Source organism: Mustela putorius, unplaced genomic scaffold (genome assembly GCF_011764305.1).
Source record: "Mustela putorius furo isolate JIRA1106 unplaced genomic scaffold, ASM1176430v1.1 tig00000228_pilon_pilon_pilon, whole genome shotgun sequence".
In the NCBI taxonomy this organism is placed as follows: domain Eukaryota; kingdom Metazoa; phylum Chordata; class Mammalia; order Carnivora; family Mustelidae; genus Mustela; species Mustela putorius.
The window spans coordinates 2,308,676-2,324,779 of NW_025421322.1; the positions used below are offsets into that span (position 1 = coordinate 2,308,676).

The window sequence follows — 16,104 nt, forward strand, 5'->3', positions numbered from 1 at the left end:
AGTATTGGGCAAATGACTTGATTTCAGGTGTAGAAATTCACTTCCCTTATTTTAAAAGGGAAAGGCAATATTACTTGCTTTGCAGAATTAAATGGGGTAATGTTTCTAAAATTGTATGAAATATTATCTGGAAACATCTTAGCACAGTGTCCTATGCCGTGCTGAGTGCCCAGCTTGCGCTGAGTGTCAGCCATCTTTAAAGTCATGTGGGCAGTACTACAAATGCCGTACCACTATGTGATTGCTCTCATCTACTTCTTGCCTACATTACCCTACCTCCCAGTTCTATTTTTGAACCCAGTTCAAGTCTCTCTCTCTTTCTCTCTCTTTGGAGTAACTTCATTCTCCATCCAGCAAAATAATAACTTCATTTTTAAAAGATGAGTTTTTTTAGATGAATCCCAAGTGCCTACAATGATGATGATAATAGCAATGGTGATAAGAATATGTGGGAGTTTCTTACTCTCTTTGTCTTCCAGACTGTAAGTTCCATGAGTCCAAAGATCATAACTGGGCTCTTCAGTCCTAAATCCCTCAGTTCCTGGACGAGGGATAGTTGTTGAATGAATGAGTCTGATATTTTGAGTAGCTTTGATTATGCCATTTAATCCTTTTTATTTCTGCACAGTTAGTCCAAGTGAGTATTTGTGGATTTGTATGTTCATTTCTCCTATTACAGCATTTTGGTTTTTTCTTTTATATAATTGGATTCTTAGATGTATGCTTGTATTTTGAAAGATGGACAGCACTGGCCTGTTTTAATAAGTGTTAAATGTGGAAATTAAATATAAATAAGTTAGAGTATCACAGGAAATAATGTTCTTAAAGTGTTAGTGTCAACATAGAAGGGATAAAAAATCTAGTAGTTTGATTTTAAGGTTTAAGGACAGGGGTCCCAGGAAAAGTTCTGAGAATGGAGGCATCACATTCCTTTCCACATTAAAGCACATAACTGTGTGGATTTGGTTTCATTCCAGAATTGGAGTGTTCTCAGACACCGAACACACCCCTATAGGCTCAGCCTTAGAAAGGCAGCAGATAAACCTGTGGAGTCTTTCTAAGATGACCATCCACTGAGATCTGAAGTAAATTTTGATAAGCTCCTGTAAATACTTTTAACAGACAATATAAAATTTCTTTCTTACCCTAATGACTTTTATGCATAAGATGTGACCCAGTGACCTGGAAAAGCAAAAGACCCCTAAGGTCAAATAATCCATTACCTTGGTAGTATAAGGTTCATAAATTTTGAAGCATTGAAATTTCATGCAAGCACCCCTGAGTTTGCTCTGAGTTTTCTTTTATCTGGAGAATACAGATGTGTCTCACACTTTCCACAACTGGGGAATGAAAATCTTTGAGATAAACAGCATGTCTCTTGGAAGGCCAAACACTTCTCTTGAGAAAATGCCAGTCCCATGTCCTGTGGATGGGTTCAGTATATGCAGAGGCATCAATTATAATATTCTAGCTCTAACAGAGATTCCAAGATTCCGGGCTCCTTCCATGCCCCCCACTTGCCCAAGCCCAGCCTTATTTCCAAGTCTTTACTTTCCCTTAGGCAAATATAACTGGTAACTGATTTAATGTCTAGAATATTCTTTGTCCAAAAGTTCTTTTTATAGTTCTAATCTGTATCTGTCTTGTTACAGCTTACAGCAATTTCCATTAGGTGTGCTAATCCATTCATCAACAGATAAGTATAGAACCCTTTGATTTACCAGGAGCTATGTGTGGAAACCCAAAGCTGGAAGTACATTAATTGTGATGAATTGCCAAATGGGTGGAACAGAAAATAAGAGTTTTGAAGTTCAGAGGAAGAGGGAGAGAGTGGGACAGGAAGAATTGGAATTGGGGCTTAAAAGATGGTTGGAATATAGGTAAGGCAAGAGAGAAAGGAAGAACAACTGGGGTAGGATAAAGGGAATGAGGAAAAGTACAGAGATGGGAAGAAAATGAAGAGACCAACTTACCTGGAATTGATGCTTTGGAAAGGGGAGTGGTTGGAGGCAAGTCTGGAGGTGCAGATTAGAACTAGTCTATATAAAGCCTCAAATGCCATACGAATTAATGCCGATGGACTCTATATTATAGACCACTGACCTCCAAAGCTAGGCTTTCCATAAGATCATCATATGGGTACAGGAAAGTATTCTTTATTAAAAAAAAAGATACATTTTACTAATATATGAAGTATATTGACAATACTGCACATGTGTTGTTTACACATAAATAGACATGTATGTTGATGCATGCTCAAATTGTGTTGCTGATAGTTACGCATGTTCAAAACAAGTTCAGAGGCAGACAAGTGCTATAGACGATAAGGAGTGGGTAAAGATTTTCATGCAGCCAGTGGCATGTGCAGAGCAGTATTGTAGAAAGGTGAACCTGGGGGCAGTTTTACAGAGAGAACAAGAGGAGACAGTTGACGATTGCAGTGATTCAAAGGGCTTAAAGTACTGCAGCCACAGCACAGTGGGAATGGGAAGGAGGGAGCATCTTGATGGTCTTGTTCTTTCCGGGATGAGATTTTCCTTTAGCAGGAACATAGGCTGATCCCTTGGGAGCCAAGAACGGAAAAGGGCTCCAGAAGATGAGGGTTTTGTTATTGTTCAAAACTGATTTCAAGAAAGGTATGGATATTCTCAAATGTGTTATGGCCTGAAAACCCAAACTTAAATGAAACAAAGAATAAAAATTATAGTTAATTATTGGTTAAAAACAAGTTTAGGTAAACTCATAACTAATTTAACTCATAACTATACACAAAGAACGCCTTGAAAAATGAAGATAAAATCCATCCCCTGTAACCCTAACAATTGAAAGAGTTCCCAGAAGCAGCTTAATGAGGGCCCCTGCCTTATGCTCCATGTCTGCTGTTTGCCGTTGAAAGTGGATCCCAGAATTTCCTCATCTCAGCTACATGTTGGAGCTGTATTACTTTCTGATAATCCCTGATTCAAGTATAAACACATTCGCTCTTCTCACACAGTACCGTCTTCACAAGAAATAAAATTTAAATAACCACACTGGTGAATGTGAATTTGTTAAGAGAAGGCTTGGTGCTTGTACTTGATTTACCATCGTTTTCTTAGATATTGTACTATATGTTTAACTCTTCCCCACTGGATGTTTTTGCAGGGTAGAACTCTTAACAGAGATGTGATTCAGAGTTCAAATCTATCATTAGCCAGGCTTCTCAATTTCTCCTTGCAGATAAAAACACTCTAAATAATGATGGGGAAAGAGAAATAGTATGTTTAAAGATCAGACTTATGATCTCTACGTGATACTAACATAATCTTGGAAATATACTGATGAAAAAGCCCTACTATCAGACAATTTAAATAAGAAAAACAAATTCACATATTTTAACTCTAGTCAGGCTTCAGAAATAAACTTAACATTTGTCTCAATCAAGTTAAAAAAATACTACAGATTGAGTGTGTGTGTGTGTGTGTGATCATGTGGCTGAAAATGAGTAGAATGTAGTATTGAAAATAGATATAGATATAACATATTGACACATATCAAAACAAAGGAGATAGGAATAAAATTCCACAGTAAGTAAAAATGAATATTCTTACATACTGCCTGTGGGAATATAAAATGATAACATGTCTTTAGGACATCAGTGACATGTTTCAAGAGCCTTAAAATAAGCATTACTATTTAGACTCAGTATTTCTTCCTTTAAGAACTTGTCCTCAGGTTATAGACCTTAAATGTCCAATAATAAGAGAATAGCTGAAACAATTAAGAATCGCTTTCTTGAAGATTATTAATTATAGTAGATAAAGGCCATATATGTCATGATTTTGAGTGGAAAAAGTAGTATAAAACTATATATAAAATATCACTTACATATGTATGTATGTATGCACATATTTGCATACAAAATTTATAAAGAAGTATAGCAATAGCCTTAGAGGTTGTTTTTGTTTCCAATTTTTTATTGCTTTCCTTAGTTTTCAGCTTTGGGGTTTTTTGAGATTTTATTTATTTGTTTGAGAAGGAGAAAGAGAGGGGCGCCTGTGTGGCTCTGTGAGCTAAAGCCTCTGCCTTCAGCTCAGGTCATGATCCCAGGGTCCTGGGATTGAGCCCCGCATTGGACTCTCTGCTCTGCAGGGAGCCTGCTTCCCCCCACCCCTACCTGCAAAAAAAAAAAAAAAGGAGAGAAGAAAGAGAGAGAGAGAGAGCATGCTTATGGGGAGAGGCAGAGGGGGAGGGACAAGCTGACTGCCTGGTGAGCAGGGAGCCCAACATGGGGCTCAATCCCAGGACCCTAAGATCATGACCCGAGCTGAACTCAGATGCTTAACCAAGTTGCCACAGTTTTCGGTTTTAAAAGGATATATATTGTTTGTTGTTGTTGTTGTTGTTTTTGTTTTTTTTTATATTGTTTTTATAATCAGAAAAACTCTCTAAATAAAAAGTTAGGGAGAACTGTTGGGAGTTCAAAATAGAAATAACTATAATTTAATACAGTTAGCTGATAGATTTCTGTTGACCATAATGTATTTATGTAAATGACTTGATCACCAAAAGCTGTTGTACTAAATTTTGACTAGATCCATGCTGCAAAAGTAAGTAAATATAATGGCAGCTGAAGCAAATGTTGGAGTTGAAGTACATCTAATTCTCTAGGCTACTTGGGAGGTTTCACCTGTGTTATTTGGGCTTTGGTTTCACAAAAAAGAGTGTGTCTTACCAACTTTCTGAAATCAGGAGGCACTAATATGGTCTAGATTAAATGAAAAGGCAGGAGCTTTTATTTATACTAACATAAATGTATGTACGCTTTCATTTATTCATCCAGTCAATCAGTTAGTAAACATTTATTCAGCACTTGTTTAATGTCAGGTCCTAGACCAGGATGAGGAAAAAGAGAAATGAGTAAGTCTCGGGAAATTAATGGTCTGTGGGGAGATCAACATTTAAGTGTGGCTGAAAATGAAAAAAGGCATATAGATGAAGTTCTACAGGAACACTGAGAAAGGAGTAGCCAACTTTGTCCTTGAGTTAGGGGAGCTTCCCCAGAGAAAATAATATTAGAGATGGGCTTTGATGAGTGAATAAGAGTTTGCCAAATGGAAAAAGTGAGGTGGCATTCCAGCTAGGAAGAAGAGGATATGCAAAGGACCAAAAATCTGAGATAGCATGGCATGTTTTCAGGGATGGATAGGAAATGTGATATGACTGAAGCTTAGGATGAGAGGCAGAAGTGGGGGGTGAGAGTGGGAAACTGGGTTAGGGCCCGAAATAGCCTCACACACTGGTAGTCACAGTGTTTCTGCTTCAGCAATGATTAATTGTGATTTTCCTGGCTAATAGAATCCTAATCATTATAATGAGGTAGGACTCTTCCCTTTGAATTATGGAAATTACAACTGTTATATGACCTGTTCCACAAACACAGGTTATAAATATGATCACATGTCTGTAATCTCTTTACAGTTAATCATTCAAACCTCCATAGTCCTTATTAGCAAGAAGTCTATTATCTCCCCCTTGAAGTCCCTCCCATTGCTTCCAGATTGCTCATGCATCCTGGGACTTCACTCAGGCCAAATAGAATAGGTCAGTCGTCCTTCCACCCCTGCCCCTGAAAACTGTAGCTAGATCCATCTGTGACTGCTTTTCCATCTGGCCACTGCCAGGCCCTGTTTGTACCCCTGAGTCCCTGTGGTGCTAATCTGGGGCAACAAGATGACAACTGTCTTTGTTTATATTCCCATCCTCAGCTATGAGTCCCTAAATCATAACCTCTGTGCCAGGGTAGCTGGATCTGGAGGAGCTTCCAAAGTTGGTCACATGCTAGGCTGAAGTTAGCCCTTCCCCTAGAATATTGGGTGACTGTGCTGAGCCCCACTAATAACCCAAACTCCTCCCTGCATCATGTTACTTTATTTCAGTTGTTTCCAGGACTTTCTCTGTCCCAGGACCTTAGTCATTGTTACCCTGACCCTACAGGTCTCTCACCCCCAGCCCCAATCCAAGGAGGTGAGGACACTAGGGCTTTCCTCCTAGAAGGCCCTAGGCTCCTTTTACACACTGATTTCCTTCCTGTCCAGGGTCCAAGTTGTTCCTCCTGATGACTCAGAGGTAGCAGCTTACAAGATGGAGTGTAAGAATCTATTTATTTTGGGGGTATTGAGTTTGGTAAATTCTTCATAGATTTTGGATACTAGTCCTTTATCTGATGAGACATTTGCAGATATCTTCTCCCATTCCATAGGTTGCCTTTGAGTTCTGTTGACTGTTTCCTTTGCTGTGCAAAAGCTTTTTATCTTGATGAGGTCCCAACAGTTCATTTTTGTTTTTGTTTCCCTTGCCTTTGGAGACGTGTCTAGCAAGAAGTTGCTCCAGCTGAGGTTGAAGAAGTTCCTGCTTGTGTTCTCCTCTAGTATTTTGATGGACTCCTGTCTCACATTTAGGTCTTTCATCCATTTTGAGTTTGTCTTTGTGTGGAGTAGAAGAAAATTGTCCAGTTTCATTCTTCTACATGTGGCTGTCCAATTTTCCCAACACCATTTGTTGAAGACTGTCTTTTTTCCATTGGACATTCTTTCCTGCTTTGTCAAAGATTAGTTGACTATAGACTTGAGGGTATATTTCTGGATTCCCTATTCTGTTCCATTGATCTATGTGTCTGTTTTTTTGCCAGTACCATACTGTCTTGATTACAGCTTTGTAATAGAACTTGGAGTCGGAATTGTGCTGCCACCAGCTTTGGTTTTCTTTTTAAACATTCCTTTGGCTCTTGAGGGTCTTTTCTGGTTCCATACAAATTTTAGGATTGTTTGTTCCAGCCTTGTGAAAAATGCTGCTGGTATTTTCATAGGAATTGCACTGAATGTGTAGCTTGCTTTGGGTAGCATAGACGTTTTAACAATATTTGTTCTTCCAATTCATGAGCATGGAATGTTTTTCACTTTCTTTGTGTCTTCCTCAGTATCTTTCAAAGTGTTCTGTGGTTTTCAGAGTATAGACCTTTACCTCTTTAGTTAGGTTTATTCCTAACTAAAGGATGTCTTGTGGTTTTTGGTGCATTTGTAAATGGGTGGAGGGATGGGGTAATTGGGTGATGGGCATTAAGGAAGGCATTTGAAATAATGAGCACTGGGTATTGTATGCAACCAATGAATCACTAAATTCTACCTCTGAATCTAATAATACAGTATATGCCAATTGAATTGAATTGAAATACATTTTTTTGAAAATCCAATGTATTGCCCTGTCCCAGTGCCCCCCAAAAGTGCCTAATTGCTTTATATGTACATAACTAAGATACCAAGTGATACTTCTAAGAACAAAAGATCTTCAAAGTGACTTTCTGTTCCTGCCTTAGTATCAAAAGAAGTAGTTACAGTTTATAGCACTAAAATAATTAATCTGTGTCCAACTGTGCCTCCTATTTAAAAAAAAAAACACAATAATAATGTGTTTATATACCATATGACAAATTATATAACTTGTCCAAGGTAGAACTTGGTAGGTCTTGACCCCCAAATCCATGTAGTCAACAACTATACTTACTGCCTCTTCTCATTCAATCTAGATGATAATATTTCATTGTTTATTCTGTACCACAGATATCACATTAATCAGGTTTATGGCAAAGATAGAATTCTCTAAGTATAGACACTCTTCTGAACTATTGAAAAATGAGAGCTGGGCAGCTGGGCAACAAGTATATTTGTGAACTAGTGCATTTATATGGAAAATGAGTATACAGTATTTACCGTAAGAGAAAGTTGTGTTTTCTCTGCAAAGTTAGGTCACAGAAGGGAGAGCAGTACTCACACATAATTCTGGAGGGATTGAAACTGAACAGTAAATGAGCATTTGGGTCAGTACACATTGGTAACAAATAGCATTCGTTAGAATTCATGATTTGGGAAAGCTATCTACAAGGCTGGATTAATGTGAGTTTATTTTGTTTTGCCCCCTCGGTGCAAGTGTAGGACCATCAACTGACCTTTTCAGTTTATCAGTTTAATGAAAAGTCACCTCTCAACCTTCTCATCCTTAAGTTTGATAATAATGAAAAGTAAAGTCCAACCAGATTGTTTTGACCTTTTCTCCTAGGTGCTGTTTTCCCATTAGCATTATTACTTTCCTCAATAAAATGAAAGCAACATGCATGTATATCATATTTGATAAACAAGACAGAATTCTGACACATGATCAGCAGTTTGTGTTTTTTAAAGAGGAAAACCATATACTGTAGAAGGTGTGCTGCACTATCTGGAGCTCTTAAGAGAGGGTGAGAGGGAGCTCTCACCCTCTTTCCAGGAGGGTGAGAGATCTCTGAGAAGTTTCTATACACCCAAAGGGGAACTAATTGCCCGGCTTCCAACAAAACCTCAATGAGACCCCATTCCTGGGCAGTTGAGCCCAGAGTCTTCCCACTCACCTTCATTTCTAAGACTTTCTTTCACTTGCTTGCTGGGAACCAGTGCTGTATAGCTGGAGTGAGAGCCAGGGCTGTGAGTCAGAAGCACTACTGAGCTAGTCGTTTACCCCAGTTCGTCTATGAAATGAAATCCCTGCGTTGGGGTTCCTATCACTGACTTGTGTTGTGATCGGTGATTTTGCTTTATTATGGTTGTTGCTATTTTAAATACTTAGAATTCCTTCTTTCTTTTAAATCTAGTTTGGATTTGAGATAAACAATAAATTATACCATTTAAGATGATAAATATAGATATTCTTACATCAGCTTGATTCAGTTTTCAGATTTATCCAGCCCTTTGAGTTTATTCAGAAACTAACAATTCTGGGTGGCCTTCAGTTTTAAAAAGTGAGGAACCTGTTCCAATTTACTTGGATTGGGATATGCTCTTTGTTGGGATAAGGAAGCATTCTATCCTGAAAGAGGTGGTGTGCATTTTTCTACAAAGTTAGATGAAATCTGTACTCTTCCCTTGGCTGAGTACACACTCTGAATAAACAAAGATATTCTTCGGTTCGTAAGGATGAGGAATGAGGACGATGCCTTTTTCCTGGCTCTCCCACAAGATCTCCCTGGCGCTTACTGGCACAGACTGAGAAGTTGTGTGGGATGATATAGAAAGAAGCTAACTAACAATTCTTGAAAACCTACTATGTGCTAGGAACTGTGCTTAATATATATTTGCCTCATCTCATTTATAATTTTCTTAACAATCCCATAAGGCGGGGCGCCTGGTGGCTCCATGGGTTAAGCATCTGCCTTTGGCTCAGGTCATGATCCCCGGGCCCTAAGATTGAGCCCTGCACTCTGCTCTCTGCTCAGCAAGAAGCCTACTTCTCCCTTTCCCTCAGCCCTTCCCCTCCCCCATGCTCACTCACTCTCTTTCTCAAATAAATAATAAAATAGTCTTTAAAAAAAAAAATCCCACAAGGCAATGACCATTTTCTTTATTGTAGAGACGAAGAAATTGAGGCCCAGGGAGATGCGGTAACTAGCCCGAAGTCACAGAGCCAGAAGGGCAGAGCAGGGAATCAAATAACACTTCCACAAATTCATGGCCAGCCTCTTTCTGTGCCCCACATTGCCCGTCTGCAGACTTGGGTGGCTGGGGGGATCCAAACGCCACACTAGAATGAGGGTCTGGTCTTTGAATGAATTCCCATGCATTTGTCTTAGGCTTGGAGACTACCAGAATGTCAGAGTAGAGATGTCGGAGACCAGCCCAACATTTGCTTAACCACTGCTTTCCTGACGTCTTTTGTTGGCTCTTCTTCACCTTGAACGTGGAGCAGGCGCTGGTGTTCCGTGCTGACAGGGACTGAGCTTCTTTCTCAAGGCCTTGAAGGAGGCACCATTTGTCTTTTTAAAGACAGCTATGCTGTTGTTCGGAGGCCTTAGCATTCTTCATTTCAAGCTGATTACTTCTTTATGATCTTAATATAGCATTATTGGCCAATTGGCTGATATTAAATGTGAAGGAGACTCATCCTGGACAATAATGATTTGCAGGTGGAGCCCCAAATCTATCGGGATATTCAGGGCGTTTGCTTTTAAAAACTGATTTTTTCCCCTAACCTGTGCTGACTAACTGTACCTATGTCCTTATTGAGAGAATTCCGTCATTTTAATGATTTGGCATTGTTTTGCTGGTAAGTACAGAGATAAGGCAAAAAGGAAGTGTATTTTTTTTCCTTTTTATGGATTAAAAAAAGTTCAGAATTTTCATTTGCAGTACTTCATCCTTTCTCATTTTGTCTCTGTTGCAAGTAAAATGTCATTTGATTTAAATTGGCATTAAGTACCTTTCTTTTAGATAAACCAAAGGTTGTGATTTTTTTAGATCTTTTGAGTAGACTTCCCGCAACAAGTTTGTGCTGTGCGTGTGAGCAGCTAGTTTGACTCTGGAGCAGGTTGTGGGTACTTCAGGATTCTTTGTCAGCAGGCACTGAAATGCCTATGAAAGAACTTCCTGTCTGAGTGTTTAAATGTCAATCACATGCCAAGCACAGAATTGTCTTCTGTACATTATCACATCTCATTTAATCCTCACAATGATACTATGAAATAGTTATGCAATAGGTATATAATAATCTCTCCGCTTTTCAGATAAGGCGGCTGAATTTCAGGTAGATCAGTTTCCCAGTGGTTACGCAGCTAGTGCCTAATGATTGCAGGGCTCACCAGCTCTGTCGGCTTTTTTTTTTTTTTTAAAGATATTATTTATTTGAGAGAAAGAGAAAGCACAGTGGGGGTGAGGGGATGAGGGAGAGGGAGAAACTGACTCCCTGCTGAGCAGGAAGCCTGACATGGGGGCTCAATCCCAGGACCCAGGGATCTTGACCTGAGCCAAAGGCAAACACTTAACGACTGAGCCACCCAGGCGCCCTTGCCTGCCTTTTTAAACTGTAACAGCTTGCCTGGGAGTAAGCCAGCTGAAGAGTTTTAGGAGATGAGGCTGGGAAAGTGATAGAAGGCTTTGAATTTTATTCCAAGTGACATTCCAAGCTTTGGATTCATTTATTCATTCAATACCTATTTATTGGGCTCCTAATATGTGCCAAACAGGCTGGGCACTAGGGGTATCACAGGGGACCAAGAAGCATAAACCCCTGCCTTCTAGAAGCTTATAGTCTGTCTAGGGGAGGTTTTGAATGGAGAAATGAGGCAATCCGGTTTCACTCTTACAGGAGTTCTCTGGCTGCAGGGGTGAGAGACTGGTGCAGAGAGCAGTCAGGGGGTGACAGCAGCCAAGGGAGAAGACAGTGGTACCACAGTGCTAGCAGAGGTGAGAAGCTGGGTTCTAGGTGGACTTAGGAGAAAGCATCAGTGGGATTTTCTGAACAATTCCATATAGAAATTTCTTGCCCAGGCTTTAATGGGAACGCAGGTCAGCCCACAACCTAAAGCTGTGCTCTTTCAATGATGGTAAAATGCTCACATACTAAGTGGCTTCACAACAATATCAATTTAATGGGAAATGTAGCTCCTGTTCAGCTCCCTAGCTCTGGGCTTATGAAAGGAGAACCTTATCGGTGCCGGGAGGAGACAGGTCGGAGCTTCATTCCCCAGGAGCCTACCATCCACACTACAGTTGACCAACCTGTTCCCTCAAAGGCCACGTGCCCAGGTGGCCGTCCTCATGTGCTTACACGTGAGGTTTGTAGTGGGTCCCTCTCAGAGCCATTTGGAGTCTTTCCCTGTGGCTCCCTGGTCCTGAGGCAGGAGGACGGAGTCTCTTAAAAAAGATTCAAGCTTCTTGTTTTTCTGTCATTTTTATTTCTCTGAAACAACATCACAAGGTCCAAATCAGAACAGGTTTTAATTCTTGGTCACAAAATGGGACTTCCAGCATATTGTGTTCCCATTTTCTTAAGTTTGAGAAATAGACTTCCTTTCATTTAACTTCTACTGAGCAGACATAGTCACTCAAAAATGGTTCTAGACATGCCAGATCTGCCAACAACTTTAATAACTTCCAAGATACAAATTTGTATTTCTCAAGTCAATGAAATTGGCACCAAGCTGTTTGTGAAATAAGAAGGTAAGTAAAATGTCATCTACGTTCCATCTGTTTTCATTGACCTTAAGGGAATAACCTTGTATTTCCAAATAGTAGAGGAGGGTGACCATGGGTAGCCATAACATTGCCTCTGCTTCACAGCCATGACCTCACCAAGGAGAGCATGGGCCGCTAGCTATCCTTGTGGATTGAGGCTAAGAAGCAATCCCCTACACACCTTACCTGGAAGTAGAGCCAGATGATCGGTTTCTGTTAATCATTGCAAGACCCCCTGATCTGCCTGGACTCCTGCTAACGGCATCTTCTATATGCAATCTAACATTCCACCGACCTTGGCCATCCTCTGGGTCCTGCTGGGCAGGTTGTCAGTTCAGGATGTGATTAGAGTCTCTCACTTCCTGGCCTGCAGGCAGCATTTGCACAACCCCTTTCTCCATTAACCTGCCCTGGAGATCAGCCCTGAGGGCACTACTTTGCTGTGTCAGCCACACTCTGCATCGGCAGCAGCCGTATCAGCAAGAGATGAGTATGTGTGCCTCTGATGTCCTTGTGCCTCCAGAATGCAGATGAGGGGCCTTGCCATTTTTAAAAAAATTTAAAATCAACTGAATGATTGCTTCTTTTCATTATTTTTCCCAGGGCTGCGACCAAAGAGGACTCTGCGTTTGGTGCTCTGGACTGCCGAGGAACAAGGTGGAATCGGGGGCTTCCAGTATTACCAGTTACACAAGGTAAGAAAGTAGCCATGGGTTGCCGGGCAGTTTGCATGTGTAGTATTAGTGTGAATAAACCCACAGCATCCCTGCTTCCCCCTGTTGTCCTGAAGACTCTCGACAATACTTTTGGGTAGGCTGGCCCCAGCCAACACCCCTTGCAGAAGCCTTCTTCATAGGACCCCACAGCAGAGAATGCACTGGTGAACTGAGGGTGTGGAGCTGGGGCTTCTCTGTTTCTACATCAGTCTGTGACCTGAGAAAAATCCCAGCTGTCATGCTGCCATTTTCTTAAAGTCTCTCTTGTTTTGCTTTACTCTTATATGCCAGAAAAATAGTGCTAGGTAAGCATTCGCTCTCCCCACAGAGCCCTTGCCCATACTTTAATGCCTGAAATTGTCCTGGAAGCACTGGTATTTGAGAACCAAGTCCTGGGGCCTCGAGTCATTGGGAGCCCTGATCATGGTGGTGGAATGGCAGCACTCAGACCCGGCCATGTAGAGGACGGCTTGCTTTGTTTGACATTGACTTTCGGAAGACCACAGTGAAGCTTGAGGCGAGAAGGTGATGGTGGAAGATCACGATTAGAAATCCAAGGCCGCATTTAAGACCGGGGACAGGGAGACTAATGCCAACACCCCCCTTTGAGAGAGGACAAAGTGTACAAGCTCAGAGATACTCTGGAACAAATCAAATGTTAGTTCAAGAGGAGTTCCCAAATCAGTGGGTATGCTGCTGAGCAGTGATGGGTGGGTGGGGTAGAAGGATCCAGTTTGCTGTTGCTGGAGTGTTTGTCCTGCGTGTCAGATTAGAAGGAACAGATCTGCAAGCTTCCATTATCAAAATTAGGGAGAGGTTTGTTTCTTTTGAATTGTGTTTATAGCCTTTTGGATCATTTACCGAGTCAGTCTCTATTACCCTGTTTTAGTTAGAGCTTAAGAGTAACGAGCTCAGGGGCATGAATTTGACCACAGAATATACTTACATTCTGTATAAAGGAAAACTGTGCTTTATGCTCAACTCTTCTACCTCTTCAGTTCTTTTGGCCTCAAATGATCCTGGGGAATAAAACTATTCCCACTAAGTGTCCTATGGTGAGTGGGTCAGTAGCATCAGCTTCTATATGTTGTGGTAGGCTAGATAGAACGTCAGAGGAGAGTTAATCTAGATTCAACAACCTTCATTTAATATTTCTGACCACCTACTATGCTTCATAGTAGGCAATAGGCTTAGTGTTGGTAAACAGTTCACCCTGACCTTACCGAGGCTCCGAGCTAGAGAAGGACACCAATTGATGAACTTCAATTATGCTACAATGTGTGAAGTGTTCTGATAATGTATTGACGGCAGAGATGGGAAGCTCGCCTAACCTGGCCTGGGAGAGCACTCAGGATAGGCTACAAGGAAGAAATGACCTTGAAGCAGAGACTTGAGGAATGAATAGAAATAAGGTAAGGGAAAGGAGTTGGCAGGGGATTGGGTAGTGGGAACAGTATGTGCAAAGGCTGGAGTTAAGGCGTCCACAGCACCCTGAGGAAACTAAAGGGGTTCAGAGTGGCTGGTACACAGAAGGCAAGCTGCAGAGAGTAGGAGGTAAACAAGAGCCTGAAAAAAAAGAATATATATATCATGTTTAGAAGTTCATGCTTCATTTTGAGGCAGCAAGAGTAACTAAGTTATTTTTAAGGTGGAGCTTTTAGAGTATATACATCTTGGACTCTATGCAGAACAGAATACCTCAGAACTGTTTTGAAGCACATTTATGCTTGATTATATACTCTACTCTGAGGGGAAAAAAATGGATTTAAGCTGCCGTGGATCTGGCTTGAACTTTCCTCAACCACTGAAATTCCTTAGATCTGAAAAAAGGTTTATTCCTCTGTAAGGTTTTGAGTTTCGCTGTGGCCTACTAAAAGACATAGATGAAAACAGAAATGACCAAATTCTAAGCTTTTAGGGGGTTGGCAGAGGAATATATACATGTACATTTTTTCCAGGGGATGTGCAGTCACATTAACAGAACTGGTTTATCTTGACCATATCCCTGTTGTCTCTCTACAAGAATCTGTATATCGGTGTCTGGTCTGCTTTGCATTTTCAGGAATGGAAAGAAATTCCGGAAAGGGAACCATAGGCTTTTTACTTTTTGGTAGCTCTTTATCTCACCTTCAAAAAAAACATTCTGCATGTTTTATATGATAGAGTCAAATTCAAAGGACCCATTCTGTATTCTGATGATTAACATAGTAAATGAGGTATTGTCAAGAGCATCATCATTTCTGGCGCAGCTGAGTTTAAGTAAATATAATAAGCAAGGGCCAACCCAAGGAGGACAAATAAGATAGTCTTTAAACTTCTCTTTAGCATTTTTAATGCCAAAAAAAAAAAATAGTCAATGTCCAGTTCACTGCAGCCACAACAAAGAAACCCTCCGATCTAACTAAGGTTGTGATAGCTGCTGAAATGAACAAGCCCTGCAATTCCAGTGGCTCAACATGATAGACAGTTATTTCTTCTCCTTTGCCATCCAGTCCCCAGGAGGGCTTGCTCCGTATAGTCATTCAGGGGCCCAGACTGATAGTTCAGCACCATGGCTCTCAATGTTGCCTTGAGCATCAATATCCAGCTGGCAGTCAGAGGGAGAGTGGAAAGGTTTTATGAGACAGTTCTGGAAATGGATGTGGAAAGGCAAAGAGAGAGTTTATGTTTGCTTAACTGAAGTCTGAAAGGATCTTTATCATCCACTAACCATGGTTACCTCTAAGAGAAAACTAGGACTAGGTGGATACAGTAAGTTATATAACTGTATTGTTTTTAATTCTCATGAAGGAAAAACAATGAAAGAAAACAATTAAATGAAAGGACAGGGACATCAGGAAACATTTACTTGATGGGAGTTTCTATTTCCTGTTAAAGAGAATGCTATATCTTATAAACCACAAATGGCAGAAAGGGAATATATCCTTCCTCCTTCTGCAGGTATACTTACCAAAACACTTGAAATACAAGCACAGAATGGTACCACATCTGAACTTGCCAAGGCCTTCTTCTCCCTTCAGATAAGAAACTAAGTACACCACTGGCTATCAGGAGAACTGGGTCTGGACTTTGTTGTGCCACTAAGTAAATATGAGACATCAACAATGAGGTCCTTTGGCCTCTCAGACACTGTATCTCCTCAACTCAACTTATTAAAGCTTATCTTCCCCTCCCAACCCTCACGATGTAGAGAGAACCTCGTATAATAATTATGCTTTGGTATACTGAGAACAAAGTTGTAGTATTATTTACAATTAAAATGTACAATTAAGCATGCCAGTCTAAGATCTAGTATTGTCATCTGTGAGTGGGGGAAAAAAAAGGCAATATTATCTTCAGCAGTACTACTGTGGGTCAGTACACTATTATTA

General features: G+C 40.6%; 1 protein-coding gene across 4 annotated transcripts in view; it reads left to right on the forward strand.

The window, feature by feature from the left end:
• CPQ (carboxypeptidase Q) overlaps positions 1 to 16,104 on the forward strand; it is a 451,562-nt gene that overhangs the window by 332,498 nt on the left and 102,960 nt on the right. For all 4 annotated transcript variants that reach the window (XM_004768524.3, XM_004768527.2, XM_004768528.3 and 1 more), the window contains one exon: positions 12,621 to 12,712. In XM_004768524.3, the coding sequence (XP_004768581.1) occupies positions 12,621 to 12,712 (92 nt within the window). The remainder of the gene's footprint in view (positions 1 to 12,620; positions 12,713 to 16,104) is intronic.